The 14657-nt window shown below is 40.2% G+C and overlaps 1 protein-coding gene across 1 annotated transcript in view; it reads left to right on the top strand.

The window, feature by feature from the left end:
- SAMD13 (sterile alpha motif domain containing 13) overlaps positions 1-14657 on the top strand; it is a gene marked incomplete at its 3' end in the record, with an annotated part of 41126 nt that overhangs the window by 11368 nt on the left and 15101 nt on the right. Inside the window, exon 2 of the mRNA XM_079698270.1 lies at positions 13022-13133. Within this exon, the coding sequence (XP_079554396.1) occupies positions 13022-13133 (112 nt within the window). The remainder of the gene's footprint in view (positions 1-13021; positions 13134-14657) is intronic.

Raw genomic sequence — 14657 nt, forward strand, 5'->3', positions numbered from 1 at the left:
AACCAAGCCCAAGACAAATTGTAAAAAGAAAACCATACAACCAGAAAGAAACAAAGAAGCAGACAGAAAAAACAAAAATAAAACATAGAAAACAAAAAACAAGAGAACAGACAAACAAAAGAACTCAAAAATGAGAACAATCAATAAGGACTACACTAATGAAAACAAAAAAATGAAAAATGAAACAAAAACTGAAAGCAAACTAATACTTTTTAAAAAGGCAAAGAAAACATAAAACCAACACATAAAAATGATTGAAAAAAAATCAAAAACAGGAAAAAAAACACAAAAGTAAAAATACAAAAATAAAAAATATTGAAAATAAAAATAAATAATGAAAACAATAACATCAACAATTGAACAAAATGAAGCAAACAAAAAAGGAATAATAGTAATAAGAATATTTTCCTGGCGCCTCCTTTGTCAGCGTCCTTGCTCCCACAGTGAGCCACAGCCAACCCCTGCCTCCCCAGGAGGCCCTTCAGTACCTCTAGGTAGGTCTCTGGACCTGCTGTGGGCCAAGTGGGGCACTCAGACTCTCACTTGACCAAACTACCACGTGTACCTGCCCCCAGAGTCCACTGCTGCTAAAGCTAGACTGGTCTCAGTTGTGGGAACACTCATTGTCTATTCATATATTCCCATACGCAGGATTTACCAATCCGATCACAGAGGTTTAATCCATGGCCTGTGTAGTCACACTGCCCCTGGAGCTCAGCTTTTGTTTTGGCCCCACCTCTCCGTGTGCACCACCCTCAGGCGTCTGTTCCCCACCCAGGCAAGAGGGAACAAAAGCAGTGGCTGATTGGGGCACACTTACTCAGGCCAGGGAGGGGTGTGGCAGCCACAACTGGGGTATGCACCAAGTGCCTGTCGCTGCAGAGACCAGCAGGTAGTTGCAACAGACTGGGGCACGCTCGCTCTGGTGGAGTCCTTCCCAGTGCACATGGAGGCAGGGGCTGGCATGTGAGGCTGGTGGTGGCCCCACCCATCGCATTCCACTCAACGATGGCACCTCATTTCCTAGGCAGACCACGCTTCCTCTAAGGGCATTCCCAGCCGCAGAGCCCCTTACTCCCATCCCCACTGTTGTATCTGCACAGCCAACAGCAGTCCTTTCCCTGGATCTGCTCTCTTAACCCCACGCTTTAGCACTCAGCCCCCACCAGCACTGGTGGATTCCTGTCTCAGGCAGGAGTGCCCAGGGATGTTTCCCAAGGAGGCTTTGGAGTGGGTGGCACTCAGGATCCTGGAGCCTATGCGGGTCAAGGAGACCTTGGCTTGAGGGTCGGGCAAGCCTGCTCAGATGGGTGCCCCTCCCACTTCCCACAAATGCTCCAGGGTTGTAGGTTCCTTTTTTGATTCCTCTTTTCTGTTTTTCCTTCTTTCATCCTACCCAGTTGTGAGGGGATTTTTCTTGTCCTTTCAGGTGTCCAAAGTCTTCCACCAATGTTCAGCAGGTGCTCTGTGAGAATCGTTCCATTTGCAGATGTGCACTTGATGTACTTGTGAGGAGAGACAAATTCTGCATCCTCCTATTCTGCCATCTTGACTCCTCCTATGCCTCCTTTTTAAATTTTAAAATTTATACATACTTATTTTTAACTAAAAAATATTTAATTATATTTCAATTGAAATAGTAAGACTATTAATTACCAGTACAGCACATGAAAAGATTTTCATAACTTGTGCTGTCTACATCAAACACATTACAATATTATATGGGTGCATAGAAAAGATCATTTGACCTGAGTCAATGTGTGGACACCAACTAGATTGCCATGTGTTTATGTGTAAAACTAGAGAGGAGACTTGTATCTGATAGAACTTCAATTCAACAGTAGTATCCTTTGTGATTCAGTGGTTAAAGTGAAATGTTGTCACACCAAAACAATGAAGTTATGTTTATCAGAAACATAATTTATACCAGTTCAAAATTTAAAGTTAAGTTTAAACTAATTAAAGAAAATTAAAAACCCAGTTTCTTAGTCAAATTTTTAATGCTCAACAGCCACATGTGATTAGAGGCTACCATATTGCCTTGGTATATAGCCAAGACAAGCTCTTGCACATGTGCACAGGGAGAAAGGTTAAATGAATATAAGGTTGAGGATGATTACCTCAGGTGGGGGACACAAGCATGGGCTAGATATAATTATTTAGATATAATTAATTAGATATAATTATCAAGATTATAGTTTTTATTTTGCCTGGTGGATTCATAGTGTTTATTAAATTTAAAAATAACTAAATATCTAAGAGGGAACCATCTTAATAGTTTGGAATGTGTCCTTCTAGACAGTTTCTGTACAAATACTCTCTGTATCCATATGTGTATGTATATAAAGTACACATAAACCTTTACTGAACAAATGGGATCATAGTGTTCTCTTTTTGTGGATTTCAGATACACAGATTTTTGGATTAATCAAAACTTTGGTACATGACACTCTTACCATTGATCTATGTTTAGCCATGTTAGATCCATGTTAGAATTTTCAATAAATTCTAAAAAAAAATTCTAGGTGTTTCACATGTACGTTCATACCTGTACAACTTACAAGTATACAATGTGAATTTTTTTCCCATTCACTTAATCTTACTCCCTTTTTCATCAGTTGGTCTTTTTTCCCTTCTTCCCTTTTCTCCTAGGATGGAGGAGGAACCAATGTTCCCACACAATAGATGCTAATAGTAAGTTAGCAGCTTCTCAACAACAAGTGGTTTATCTCCCCACCACCACCATGCCCCTCACCCCTCAGTGGAAAAGCTCTACTGCAAGAGAAAGTTCACAGCAACAAAGTTTAGCAACTTTCAAAAGAGGCTCTTTCTTATTAAAACCACGCCTTTTCTTGCACGTGTATCTCACCATCTTCCTCTGCCTTTGTGTTCAGTTTGTTATTTTATTATGAAGCAAAAACTCTTTTAATTTTGGAAATAACATTTCTTTTAAAATCAGTCAAGTGATACTTTTCTTAGTAATGAATGTTGGAAAGTTTTAAATTCACTTTAATATTAAAATACTAACTTTAAATATTGAGATACAGTTGACATATAGCATATTAGTTTCAGATGTACAACATAATGATTCATTATTTCTGTATACTGTGAAACGTTCACCTTGATAAGTGTAGTTAACATCCATCACCATATAGAGTTACAAATTTTTTTTCATGTGATGAGAATTTTTAAGATCTACTACCTTTAACAACTTTCAAATATACAATGTAGTATTATTAATTATAGTCACCATGCTGTATGTCACATACCCATGACTTTTACTTTATAACTGGAAGTTTGTACCTTTTCACCACTTTCACCCATTTTGTGTACCCACAACCCCTACCTCTGGCAACCCCCAATCTGTTCTCTGTATTTATGATTTGGGGTTTAAAATGTTTTTTTTAATATTTTGTTTTTAGATTCCACATATAAGTGAGATTATATATTTTTGTCTTTCTCTGACTTATTTCCCCTGCATAATGCCCTCAAGGTCCATTCATGTTGTCAAAAATGGTAAGGCTTCCTTCCTTTTTATGGCTGAATACTGTTCCATTGTGTATATATACCACATTTTTTTTATCCATTTATCCACTGATGGTCACTCAGGTTGCTTTCATGTCTTGGCTATTGTGGGGGGGTCCATATATCTTTTTGATTTAGTGGTTTCTTCCTTCAGATAGATACCCAGAAGTGGAATTGCTGGACTGTATGGTAGTTCTACTTTTAATTTTTTTCAGGAACCTCCCTACTGTTTTCCATACTGATTGCACTAATTTACACTCCTACCAACAGTGAACAAGTGTTCCCTTTTCTCCACATCCTTGACAACACTTGTTATTTCTTGTTTGTTTTGATAATAGCCATTCTAAAGGGCATGAGGTGATATCTCCTTGTGGTTTTGGTTTGTATTTCCCTGATGATTAATGGTGTAGAGCATCTTTTCATATACCTGTTGGCCATCTGCATATCTTAGGAAAAAATGTCTATTCAAATCCTCTGCCCATTTTTTAATTAGATTGTTTATTTTTTGCTGTTGAGTTATATGTATTCTTTATATATTTTGGATTTGCAAATATTTTCTCCTATTCAGTATCTTGCCTTTTTATTTTGATGCTTTCTTTTGCTGTGCTGAAGATTTTTAGTCTGATGTAGTCCCACTTGTTTATTTTTGCTTTTGTTGCCTTTGCTCTTGGAGTCAGGTCCAAAAAACAATCATTGCCAAGCTGATGTCAAAGAGCTTACCACTTATGTTTTCTTCTACAAGTTTTACGGTTTCAGGTCTTACGGTCTTACATTCAAATCTTTGATCCACTTTGAGTTAATTTTTGTGTATGGTGTAAGATAGTGGTTCAGTTTCATTCTCTTGCACGTGGCTCTCTTGTTTTTCCAGCACCATTTATTGAAGAGACTGTCCTTTCCCCATTGTATATTCTTGGCTCATTTGTCACAAATTAATTGGCCATATATGCATTAACAATAACTTTTGGAATAGCCCCCTCTGAAGGCTGTTAACTATTAAATATTAGGATAATTATTAATTTAAAGAAGTTGTCATTTTTGCCCATGTGAATTAGAGGATTAGGAGGTGAATGATAGAAGTAAAATGTTAGGGTAGAGTTAGAAATTATTATTTGTATTGCTAGAATTTCAAAACTCTGACTTCATCGTAGAATTATCAAAGAGAATTCTTATATAACAAAACCAACAATGGCTACTATTACTACCTCATAAAAAAGAATCCAACAGTGTTTACACATACAGCAACCCACACATCAGCCAGGGATCTAACTCTAAGGGAAGTGGTCACATCTAGGGTTAAATAAATAACTTCACAGGATATTTATTTATTTGCCTGGAAGTCTTGCCAGGCTCTTTAGGGAAGGAGGAAGAGGAAACTGTTAGAAGTAATTGTGTGTCTGATCACTAGCTAAAGCTTTTGTACATTTACTCATATTCCTGTCCTTTTGTGTTGTCAAGTAGATGATCAGCAGTCCTTAGATGTATGTTCTTTGAAAGCAACGAGGCGATTGTAACCAGCTTGCTAGGTAGTTCCTGAGTGTTCTGTTTCATACACCTTTCCCAAACCCCACAACCACACTGCCCAATTCTACCTGAACACAGTGAGTGATGGTTCCTGGGATGCTGTACTTTCCAGGGAACAGCAATCTGGAACAGGCAGTGATCATGATGTAAGATACCACTATAGTAAAAACATGGAAAAATAGAACTCCCAAGACAGTATAAGTGGCTAAATACCAAATACTTCTTAACAGATAGTTTGTTAGGAAGAAAAGAAGGGAGGGAGGGAGGAAGGGAGGGAGGGAGGGAGGAAGGGAGGAGGGAAGGAAAAAAGAAAGTGAGGAGGAAGAAAAGAGAGAGAGGGAGAGAAAAGGAGAAGAAAGGAGGGGAGTAAACTGAGGCACTAAATCAAACCTGAAAAATGACCTTTCTAATCAGGATCTGATGTCATAACCCTTCTGCAGATATGTTTGGTGGAATAAGTCAGAGTGCCATATGTATGGATTCTTGAATACAGAGAATATATGGTAGTGAATAGTGATACTTTTAATTGGTGCATTTTAATTTTTCTTAGTGAAGCCAAAATTAATTCCTTAGTATTTTATGGCTGTCTGCTCATTCTGATATATGGTGTATTAATCTACTTGACTGCCCTAGCAAAATGCCATAGACTGGGTGGCTTAAACATCATAGACATATTTCTCACAGTTCTGGAGGCTGGGAAGCCCAAGATCAAGATGCTGGCTGATTCATTACCTGGAGAGAGCTCTCTTCCTGGCTTGTAGATGGTTGCCTTCTCACTATGTCTTCACATGGACTTGCCTCACTGCATGCATGCAGATCTTATAAGGTTACCAATCCTACTGGATTAGGACCCCACCCTTATGACCTCATTTAACCTTAATTGCCCTATGTCCTAAAAGCCATAGTCCCAAATAGAATCACACTGAGGGTTAGGGCTTCAACAAATGAATTTTGGGGGTGGAGGGGACGCAATTCAGTCTTATCATATGGTCTTATGCTAAAAGTTTGGTTATGTTTGGTTATTCCCTTAAATTAAATGACGACTTGGGTTAAGAATTGAGTCTGTTCACTTTTTTGACTTGTACAATTTTGTCCATTGTAAATAACTGCCTTAAGGAAATGTACATTTCAAAAGAGTAAAATGAGTAAAACTATAGAGTCAGCTAAGCATATCATCATATTTTAAGTGTGAAAACAACAGGAGTTCCAATCGATGCCAGCAGAATTCACAAACGTGCATTACGTATCTTCTATACATTAGAAGTTCTGAAGGGTTGCTGTTTTCTACATAGATTCTAGTGTGCTACTGATATCCCTACTGAAGGAAACCTGAGTTTGTCTCAGCATTAAAGCCACACTAAGTTCTTTGGAATAATGACCATTGTGCCATGGCTCAGAGCAGGGAAGGAAAGTTCTTCCGGCAATCTGTATGCAGTTGTCTTTAGTATTAATGATCAGGATATGAAATGTGCATATGTTTTTGTTTAGTATGAATGTGGGCATGAGTTGCATCTGATAGTAAATGAAAAACAGAAATTCATGAGTCCTCTTGAGAGGAGTGTCCTTATTTACACTAGTTCAGAGGTCTTTATACTAGAAAGCTGAGAGCAGGTGAGGAAAGAGGCAGATTTGTTTTCAGAAAGATGGGGTGGGGTGTTCAGAAGACATTTGCAGCAGAGATATGCCAAGGACAGAGTGCCATGTTATTTCAGAGGAAAGCCATGAGCCTGAGGCAAGATGCCTGTTACAGAGGAAAGAAATGATGCAGGAAGATGGCTCATCTGTTCTTGGGACTTGATCATGGTGTTGCTGCTGTTTCAGGGCTCCACACACCTAGCACAACCTGACTCATACTGCCCTCCTTCCTCCATGTAGCTAGTCCTCCTGTTCTTTACTTGCTTTTTTTTTTTCCATTTTATTTTATTTTATTTTTTTAACATCTTTATTGGAGTATATTTGCTTTACAATGGTGTGTTAGTTTCTGCTTTATAACAAAGTGAATCAGTTATACATATACATATATCCCCATATCTCTTCTCTCTTGCGTCTCCCTCCCTCCCACCCTCCCTATCCCACCCCTCTAGGTGGTCACAAAGCACCGAGCTGATCTCCCTGTGCTATGCGGCTGCTTCCCACTAGGTATCTGTTTTACATTTGGTAGTGTATATATGTCCATGCCACTCTCTCACTTTGTCACAGCTTATCCTTCCCCCTCCCCATATCCTCAAGTCCATTCTCTAGTAGGTCTGTGTCTTATTTATTCCCGTCTTACCCCTAGGTTCTTCATGCCCTTTTTTTTTCTTTTTTTTCTTAGATTCCATATATATGTGTTAGCATATGGTATTTGTTTTTCTCTTTCTGACTTACTTCACTCTGTATGACAGACTCTAGGTCCATACACCTCACTACAAATAATGAAGGCAGGGAACATATATGACCATCTTCATCACGCAGTTGACTTGAGATTTTCCTTTTCACTAGATTAGTTCCCAAGGCTTATCAAGTACCTGGCTCATTGTGGGCAGGTTAAAATTAATTAGTTATTGAAATGGAAGATTGATTGGGGTTATTAGGAAGGAGATGTTTAACCAGTATCTTTTAAAAATGAGTAGGGTTCTAATCCTTGGCAGTTGAACAGACAGGGCTTTGAGTAACATAACCAAAGCTGTGGATATGGGAAAGTCCAGGATGCTGACTGGTTGGATTTCAGTACAAACTTGGAATTGGAAAGAAGCCTGGAAAGTTATGTTTGAATTAAATCCCTGAATGCCAAGCTAAAGAATTTGAAATATACAGAAGAGTTATTTGCTTTTTCAATACTTTCGTTGCTTGGGTATGCTGCAGCTAAATGCAGTCAACTCTTATTTAGCTGGATATTAAAAAATGGAAAATGTCCTGTCAAGAAACTTTGAATCATCCTTTCTCTTTCTCCGGCTGTCTTTCAGCCAGATCCCTGCTTGTTAGGATGACGGGAGAGGGAGAAAAAAATGGAGATAAAACTAAAACTCATTTGGTCGCTTCATTCTTAGCTATGTCATAGGCCGAGAGATCGTTGTTAATTTATTACAATCAGAATTACATTGTTTTTAGCCAAAGGCTGATTTAAGATATGGGCAAAGAGAGGTTAATTTAATTTTGAAAATAAGTTATAAAGATCAAGGCAGTACAAAGTTAGAGTGCATTTCTGAGTAGAAACACAAGTAACATTGAGAATTAGCTTTATAAGAGTAGCATGATAAATAAATATATCACCATAATTAACTAGTAGGAGGTAACTTTTGCTCTGAACTTTAAAGCAGAAATGCAATGAATAAGTATAATGGGGTTTTGAAATCACATATGGGCTGTATTTATCCAGAGTTTCCTTTTGGTCTGATCAACCCTCAGAATCTATAATATCATAAATACCATAAAATATACACACGCTAAATTCTGAGAAAGGGTTTCAACTATTTTTCATCTGCCTCCACTAATATTTAAAGGGGAAATGGAGACTTTTGCCACCAGCACTTAAAATTATCATGTGCCAACATGAAAACGTTAATCATAAGGTCTCGATCTGCATGTATCTGCCAAATTTGTTATTTATTACATTTCTGTCCTCATGATTGTGTCTCTTTAGCTCTCTTTAAAAGTGAGGTGATTGTTTAATTAAGGGATAATCAGTTCCTAGTGTGAATTATTCACACATTATGTAATTTTTATCCATACATGATGTACCCAACCATATGCACAGGGACTGAAAGGTGACTATGTTAAATGGAAACATTGATTTGATTAAGTGATGGGATTGGAGACAAATTCTACTCTTCATTTCTTGCTAGTTTTTTGTAATAAGGTAACATACATATATATTTTTAAAGCCTCCATGCTTGAAAAAATATTCATGAATTTATCATCTTTATACATTATATTCTAGGAAATATTTTGCTATGACAATAATAAATAATAAGTATCAAATGATAATGGAACGTTTGTATCTGCCATCTCATTTCATCAGTGCAAAATTAGCAGCCACAGTGGGAACTACCATCTGGGAGGTGTTTTAAACAGCACCATTTAAATTCCTCCTGGAATTTGACATGTATGAATTATAAGAAAAGATTTGGAGAGAATGGTCCCTTTAAAAGGGAACAAAGCATCTCAGTTTGGCCACAAATAACAGTCCTTGAGGAGACATACTGGCTTTCCCAGTGGGGAAAGGTGACCCTTAAATCCATCCTCTGAAATGTCCTCATAGTTTTATCTGGCTTTGGCACTCTGGCCTCCCCAACACCCACCATCATGTGGCCTTGGATAATCTCCAGGTTTCTTGTTTAAGCTGTTGCTGAAATCACTGGACGGGTCCAGCAAAACCATCCACCATTCTTTAACATAACCTAGAAGTGACGATGTGTGCCTGCATATTTCTGCTTCTGCAAGCCATCCCCTCTCAGGGAGGAACTTAGTGTGTGTTTGAAGCAATTTATACCTTTCAGAATTGCATTAAAAATCTTCAAGGGTCCTGGTCAGGCAGAATTATCTGGGCCCCCTCCAGTGCGTGCATCCCCAGTAGCACCAGTTCAACCCCCCCAATTCTAATACTTAGAGTATGCTGTTTCCCCTCACCAGAGTGCCAGCTTCTTGAAGGATATGCACTCCTATCCTGGTAACCCTGCCTCTAGCACAGTACTGAGAAGACAGTAGGCTTTTAGTAAATATCTGTTGTATCAATGAGTATGGAGTGAAAAAAAGCATAGATTTGGAGGCAAGCATATGTGGAATCCAATCCTGGCTTTATACACTGTGATTTGGGATGGGTTCTTAACCTTTCTGAGCCTTAGTTTCCTAAAAACAGGTTATAGTAGCCAGTTCACAAGGAGCTGGGAGGCTGATAATAGATTATGCGTGAAAAGCACATTGTAGACTCTAAATGCTCTCTGGTTGTTATTCCATTAATGTAACAGATCTTTGCCATATATCAACTGTACACACCAGTCCAACCTGTGCTGGGAGCTGTAGAGAGGCAGAGATGGAGACAGATAGTTTCTCCTCTCAGGATGTGAGTGGTCTAACATTGTATCCCCTCACCCTAAGTATGAGACAGTCCTCATTACTGGTGCTCTTCATGGTATGCTGCCAGCGGTTTTGCAAAGCCTTTGTTCTCTGCTGCAATGCTACTACTCAAGAATATTTCAGAACTGAGGAAGTGATGATGTCATATCCCAGCAGAATAAGAATCAGGAAAGCCTCCCATCCTAAAATTACAATGTAGCATAATTTTTTTTATCATAATTAGATAACAATTCTTTATGAAGAAAGGCAGCTAATTGAAGTCGGCCACAGGGAGAGTGAATTCAGATGTTTTCCGGGGCACTTAAAAGTGCATCTGATGGGATGCTGTGCTCACTGCTAGAAGCGAGCTGACTAGAAAACGTAAAAGATTTGTTAAAACAATGAATCCTTTCCAAACATTTTTAAAGCCCAACTTAAGCAAGAGAGGGAGGGAAAATGGTACCTAAAAGAGAGTCCCCTGTGTCAGCTCATGATTGCTTATGTTAAAGAGATGATGGAAAATCCCAGCATGTGGATAATTTTTTAAAAACACATTTAGCTTTGATTTGAAAGTACATGTTAATGTTTAACAATGTTAGAGTAAAAAATAGTTTTTCCCCATGTATATTGACTGTTAAATGGTAGGAAGGTGGCAGAGGGGGCACATGCCATGTGTGAATGAGCATGTACATGAGTGTGTATGAACATGGGCAGTATTTATAGATTCACAATCTCTATGCCCAAAAGGGAAAATACTTATAACTAGCAAGCATTGGCTCTAAATGTTTTTAAATTAAGTGCTATGTTGATAAGCAGTTGATCAGATGTGCCATTGATTAGTGACTCCCTTTTCTTTAACTAGGAGAGAAGTTTGCTTTTTTAATCAAATATTTTAAGTTGCTACTAAGAGCAAAACATTATCCTGGGAACAAGGCAGAGGTACAGGTCAACCCTTGACTTTTGGATGTTTGAAGACTTTCAGGAATCCCCAAAGTCTGGGCAGTTTCATTTCCATTAAAAGTAACATGAATCTTTTCAACTTACACTAAATGTTGAACCTTCCCAAGCTTGATTCTAGGCCCAGTTCTCCTCTCTTCTCCTCCCAAGGTTTCACATGCCATCTAAATGCTTCTGGCGCCCCACTGTGTACCTCTAGCCCACCCGTCTGCTTTGAGCTCCAGACCCATGTTCCACATTAAATCTCAACTTCGATATAGATGGTACCCCACATTCAGTGTGTCCAACCAAACCTGGGGATGCAGTCTAAGTGCAGTTACCACCATCCATCCAGTTCCAGGACACTTCAATCTCCTTTGTTCTCATGTCTAGTCCACCACTACGTCATGCTGATTCTATTGGTTAAATATTTTTGAAATCCACATGCTTCTCTCCTTTTCCACCATAGTCTCAGTCACCATGATCTCTTGCTTGGTCCCTTCTTCTCCTCTGGCTCCTCTCCAATACCCTCTTTTTAGAAATGTGAGTCAGATCAGGTCACACCCATTACATCAGACCATTCAACAAGTCCCATTGCTCGTAGACAAAAACCCAGAATCCTTGATGTGGCCTCCAACACCAGCATGGCTCCCTGGGCTGTATATTCCTGCTACAGAGCCTGGAATAATCTTCAGCTGACTTCTTTATACGGTTAACCTTCTGGCTGCTCTCTAGACGTTATCTCAAAAGAAACTTCCACAAGAAAGCCTCTCCTAGCCCCTCAAACTGCCATAGTACAGAGTGCCTATCCTTCAGCTACATTGTGTGGCTGTACATTTAGTCGTATGATTACCGATCAGTGTCTACCCCAACAGTGCTGTGTATTCACAAGAGTAATGACCCTTCTGTTTTACTCACCAATATATTCCCAGCTGGAGGGCTAGGAGGGGGCTTTGTCCTGAAGGACCTCCTGAACCAAGTGAAACTATTTGGAATTTATCCAAAGGGCAATGGGAAGAAGTCTTTGAAGGATTGGAAGCAGGGGAACAATGTGATGGGATATACACTCTGGAAGAATCACTGGGGATGAGGCATAGAGAAATCTAGACAAATACTCTTGAAACACAGAAATAAGAGTCACAGTAACTGCAGGTCCTTGCCACTCTTTCTCTCTTCCACCTTTCCTCCCCTCCTCTCTAAATCCATTGAGGAGGTTACCCAGAGACCCTCTCAAACTAATGCTTGATCAACATCTACTCGTCTGAACATTGATTGAATTCCTAACTACATACTTGACACAAGGGATAATAAAGTGAGAAATGGTCCAGGTCCAAATGTATCTCTTCAGCCCACATCTCCGTAGAAATTCTAGAGCCTGTCTAATAAGCAGAGTATAATCCAGTGGGAAAAATGTTGCACTGGGAGTTAGAATGGAGGTCTTGAACTCAGAGGATGTTATAACTGAAACACTTACCCAGGTGCAGCCAGAAAATGCCTCACAGAGATGGTGGCATTTGAACTGGTAGGAAGGGTAGGATTTTGTCGGAGGTAAATTCAGTGGCTGGAACAGCATGTGAAGGGCATGGTGTGTTGGGGAATGGCTTTAGCTCTGGATGTCTGGGGTTGGGGATGGGAAAAGTGATGACATGTTGGGGCCACATTGTAAGAGGCCTGGTATTCTTAGCTCAGGGGTATGAATACCATACTGTGGGCCGCCAGAAATCACTGGACCACTCTTAATGTCTCTGGATGAAAAAACAATACATGAGGAAATACTTTATATTAAAGGTTCATAAAGAAAGGAGTGACTGAGCCAGTGAGAGCAGTGATCTTCTGAGCCCAAGAAATGCACAAGTGATTCTGGTCCTGAGGCAGATACACTGAGATCTGGGCCTCTGGTTGCAGTGAGCTGGCCCAGGCCTGCCCCTGGGAGGCTGAGTGGAGAGCCTAGCCACACACGCTTGCATGTTCTGCCCTGACAGCCATCTTGATTGTTATTTTGCAGTTCCATGGAGAACGGGAGGCCACCCGATCCTGCAGACTGGGCCGTGATGGATGTCGTCAATTATTTCCGAACCGCAGGATTCGAAGAGCAAGCTAGTGCGTTTCAGGAACAGGTAACTCGGTCTAGAGAAACACATGATGAACAAGATCACCTCCCTCTCCCACAGTGGGCAGAAGGGAGTGAGAGGAAGAGGAACAGAGAGCGGTGAAGGATGAGTGAGGCTCCCGATCATCCCAGCCCCTGAGAAACTGAGTGGGTGGGGGAGGGGAGGACGGGAGTGACAAGCTAATGAGTCCTTCCTGCAAGAGAAAAGCCCAAGCCCGAGAGGAGAGGAGACACAGTTGCAGCTGCAGAGAGGAGGTCTCAGTCTCCTCAACATCTGCATCTTCTGAAAGACGGCACAGCTCTACCTTCCACACAAACACACTAGAAAGCAGAAAAGAGAGAAAAAGCAGGGACCAATCTGGCTGAGAGACATGCAGCCTCGTCTGTTCCTGGGCTTGGCACCACCTGAGCTGTTAATCAAGTCTCCTCCAGTTTGCTTGCTGGGTGCTGAGCAAAGTCTAGTGGAAAGAGGACACTAGACTCAGATAGACTCAGATCCTGGTTCTTGTAACTCTATGTGACCCCAGATAAGTTACTATGACTCTCTGAGTCTTGGTTTCACATCTGTAAGAGGAGGCTCTCAATGCCTAACTTGGTAGGGTGGTGCCGTGAGGATTAAAGGACAGCAAAGGCACAGTGCCTAGGATAGGTGCTGGCCCAACGTTGATGCCCCCAAAAGTTAATTCCCTCGCTCAGGTCCAGGGTTGGTACTGGAGAGAGGGAAGGAGGAGCAGGGGGTCCTTCCCAATTGTCTGGGTGAGTCCCAGTTCCATTTTCCAGGCTGGGCCAGCTTTGTAGAGATGGTGCTCAAAGGGCTTTGACCATGAGGAAGCAAATCGGGGTCCACGTGGTCCACGTGTACTACAGACGAGCTCTGTAGGAAAACACAGAGTTCCCATCTCCCTATCAATGAAGTCTGCAGTCTTCTAAGCATTACGTTTACTTCTCTAATGTTGTAATATAATTGAGAGAATTATAAAGTGAGCAATGTGTTTAGCTGCTTCTTGCACATCCCTTTAGCCATTTCTTACTCTCTCAAGCTGGGTTTGGATAAGTGCACTTTTCTAATATCATATATTCCAATCTCTAGATTTCCTTCAATCAGTATTTCCTTCAACCTTATCCCTATGCATATGTGTCTCTTGTTAATTTGGAAAATTTGCCAGAATAACAGCTTAAATCACTTCACACGCACCAGGATAGCTAAAATTAGAAAGACTGATTGCAAATGTTCATGAGGATGTAGAGCAACCGCACTCTCCTACATTGTTGGTGGGAGTGTAAAATAAACACTCATACATCTACCCTGTGATCAATAACTTCATTCCTGAGTATTTACCCAAGGGAAATGAAAGCATATGTCCACCAAAGATTGGTACAACATTGTTCAAATAGCTTTATTCATAATAGTCCAAAACCAGAAGCCTAAGTGTCCATCAATAGGAGAGTGAATATACAAACTCTGGTCTAGTCATACAATGGAATAAAGAAAAATGAAGTACTGATATATGCAACAGTTTGGATGAGTCTC

Source organism: Hyperoodon ampullatus (genome assembly GCF_949752795.1).
Source record: "Hyperoodon ampullatus genome assembly, chromosome: 2".
NCBI classification, from domain to species: Eukaryota; Metazoa; Chordata; class Mammalia; order Artiodactyla; family Ziphiidae; genus Hyperoodon; species Hyperoodon ampullatus.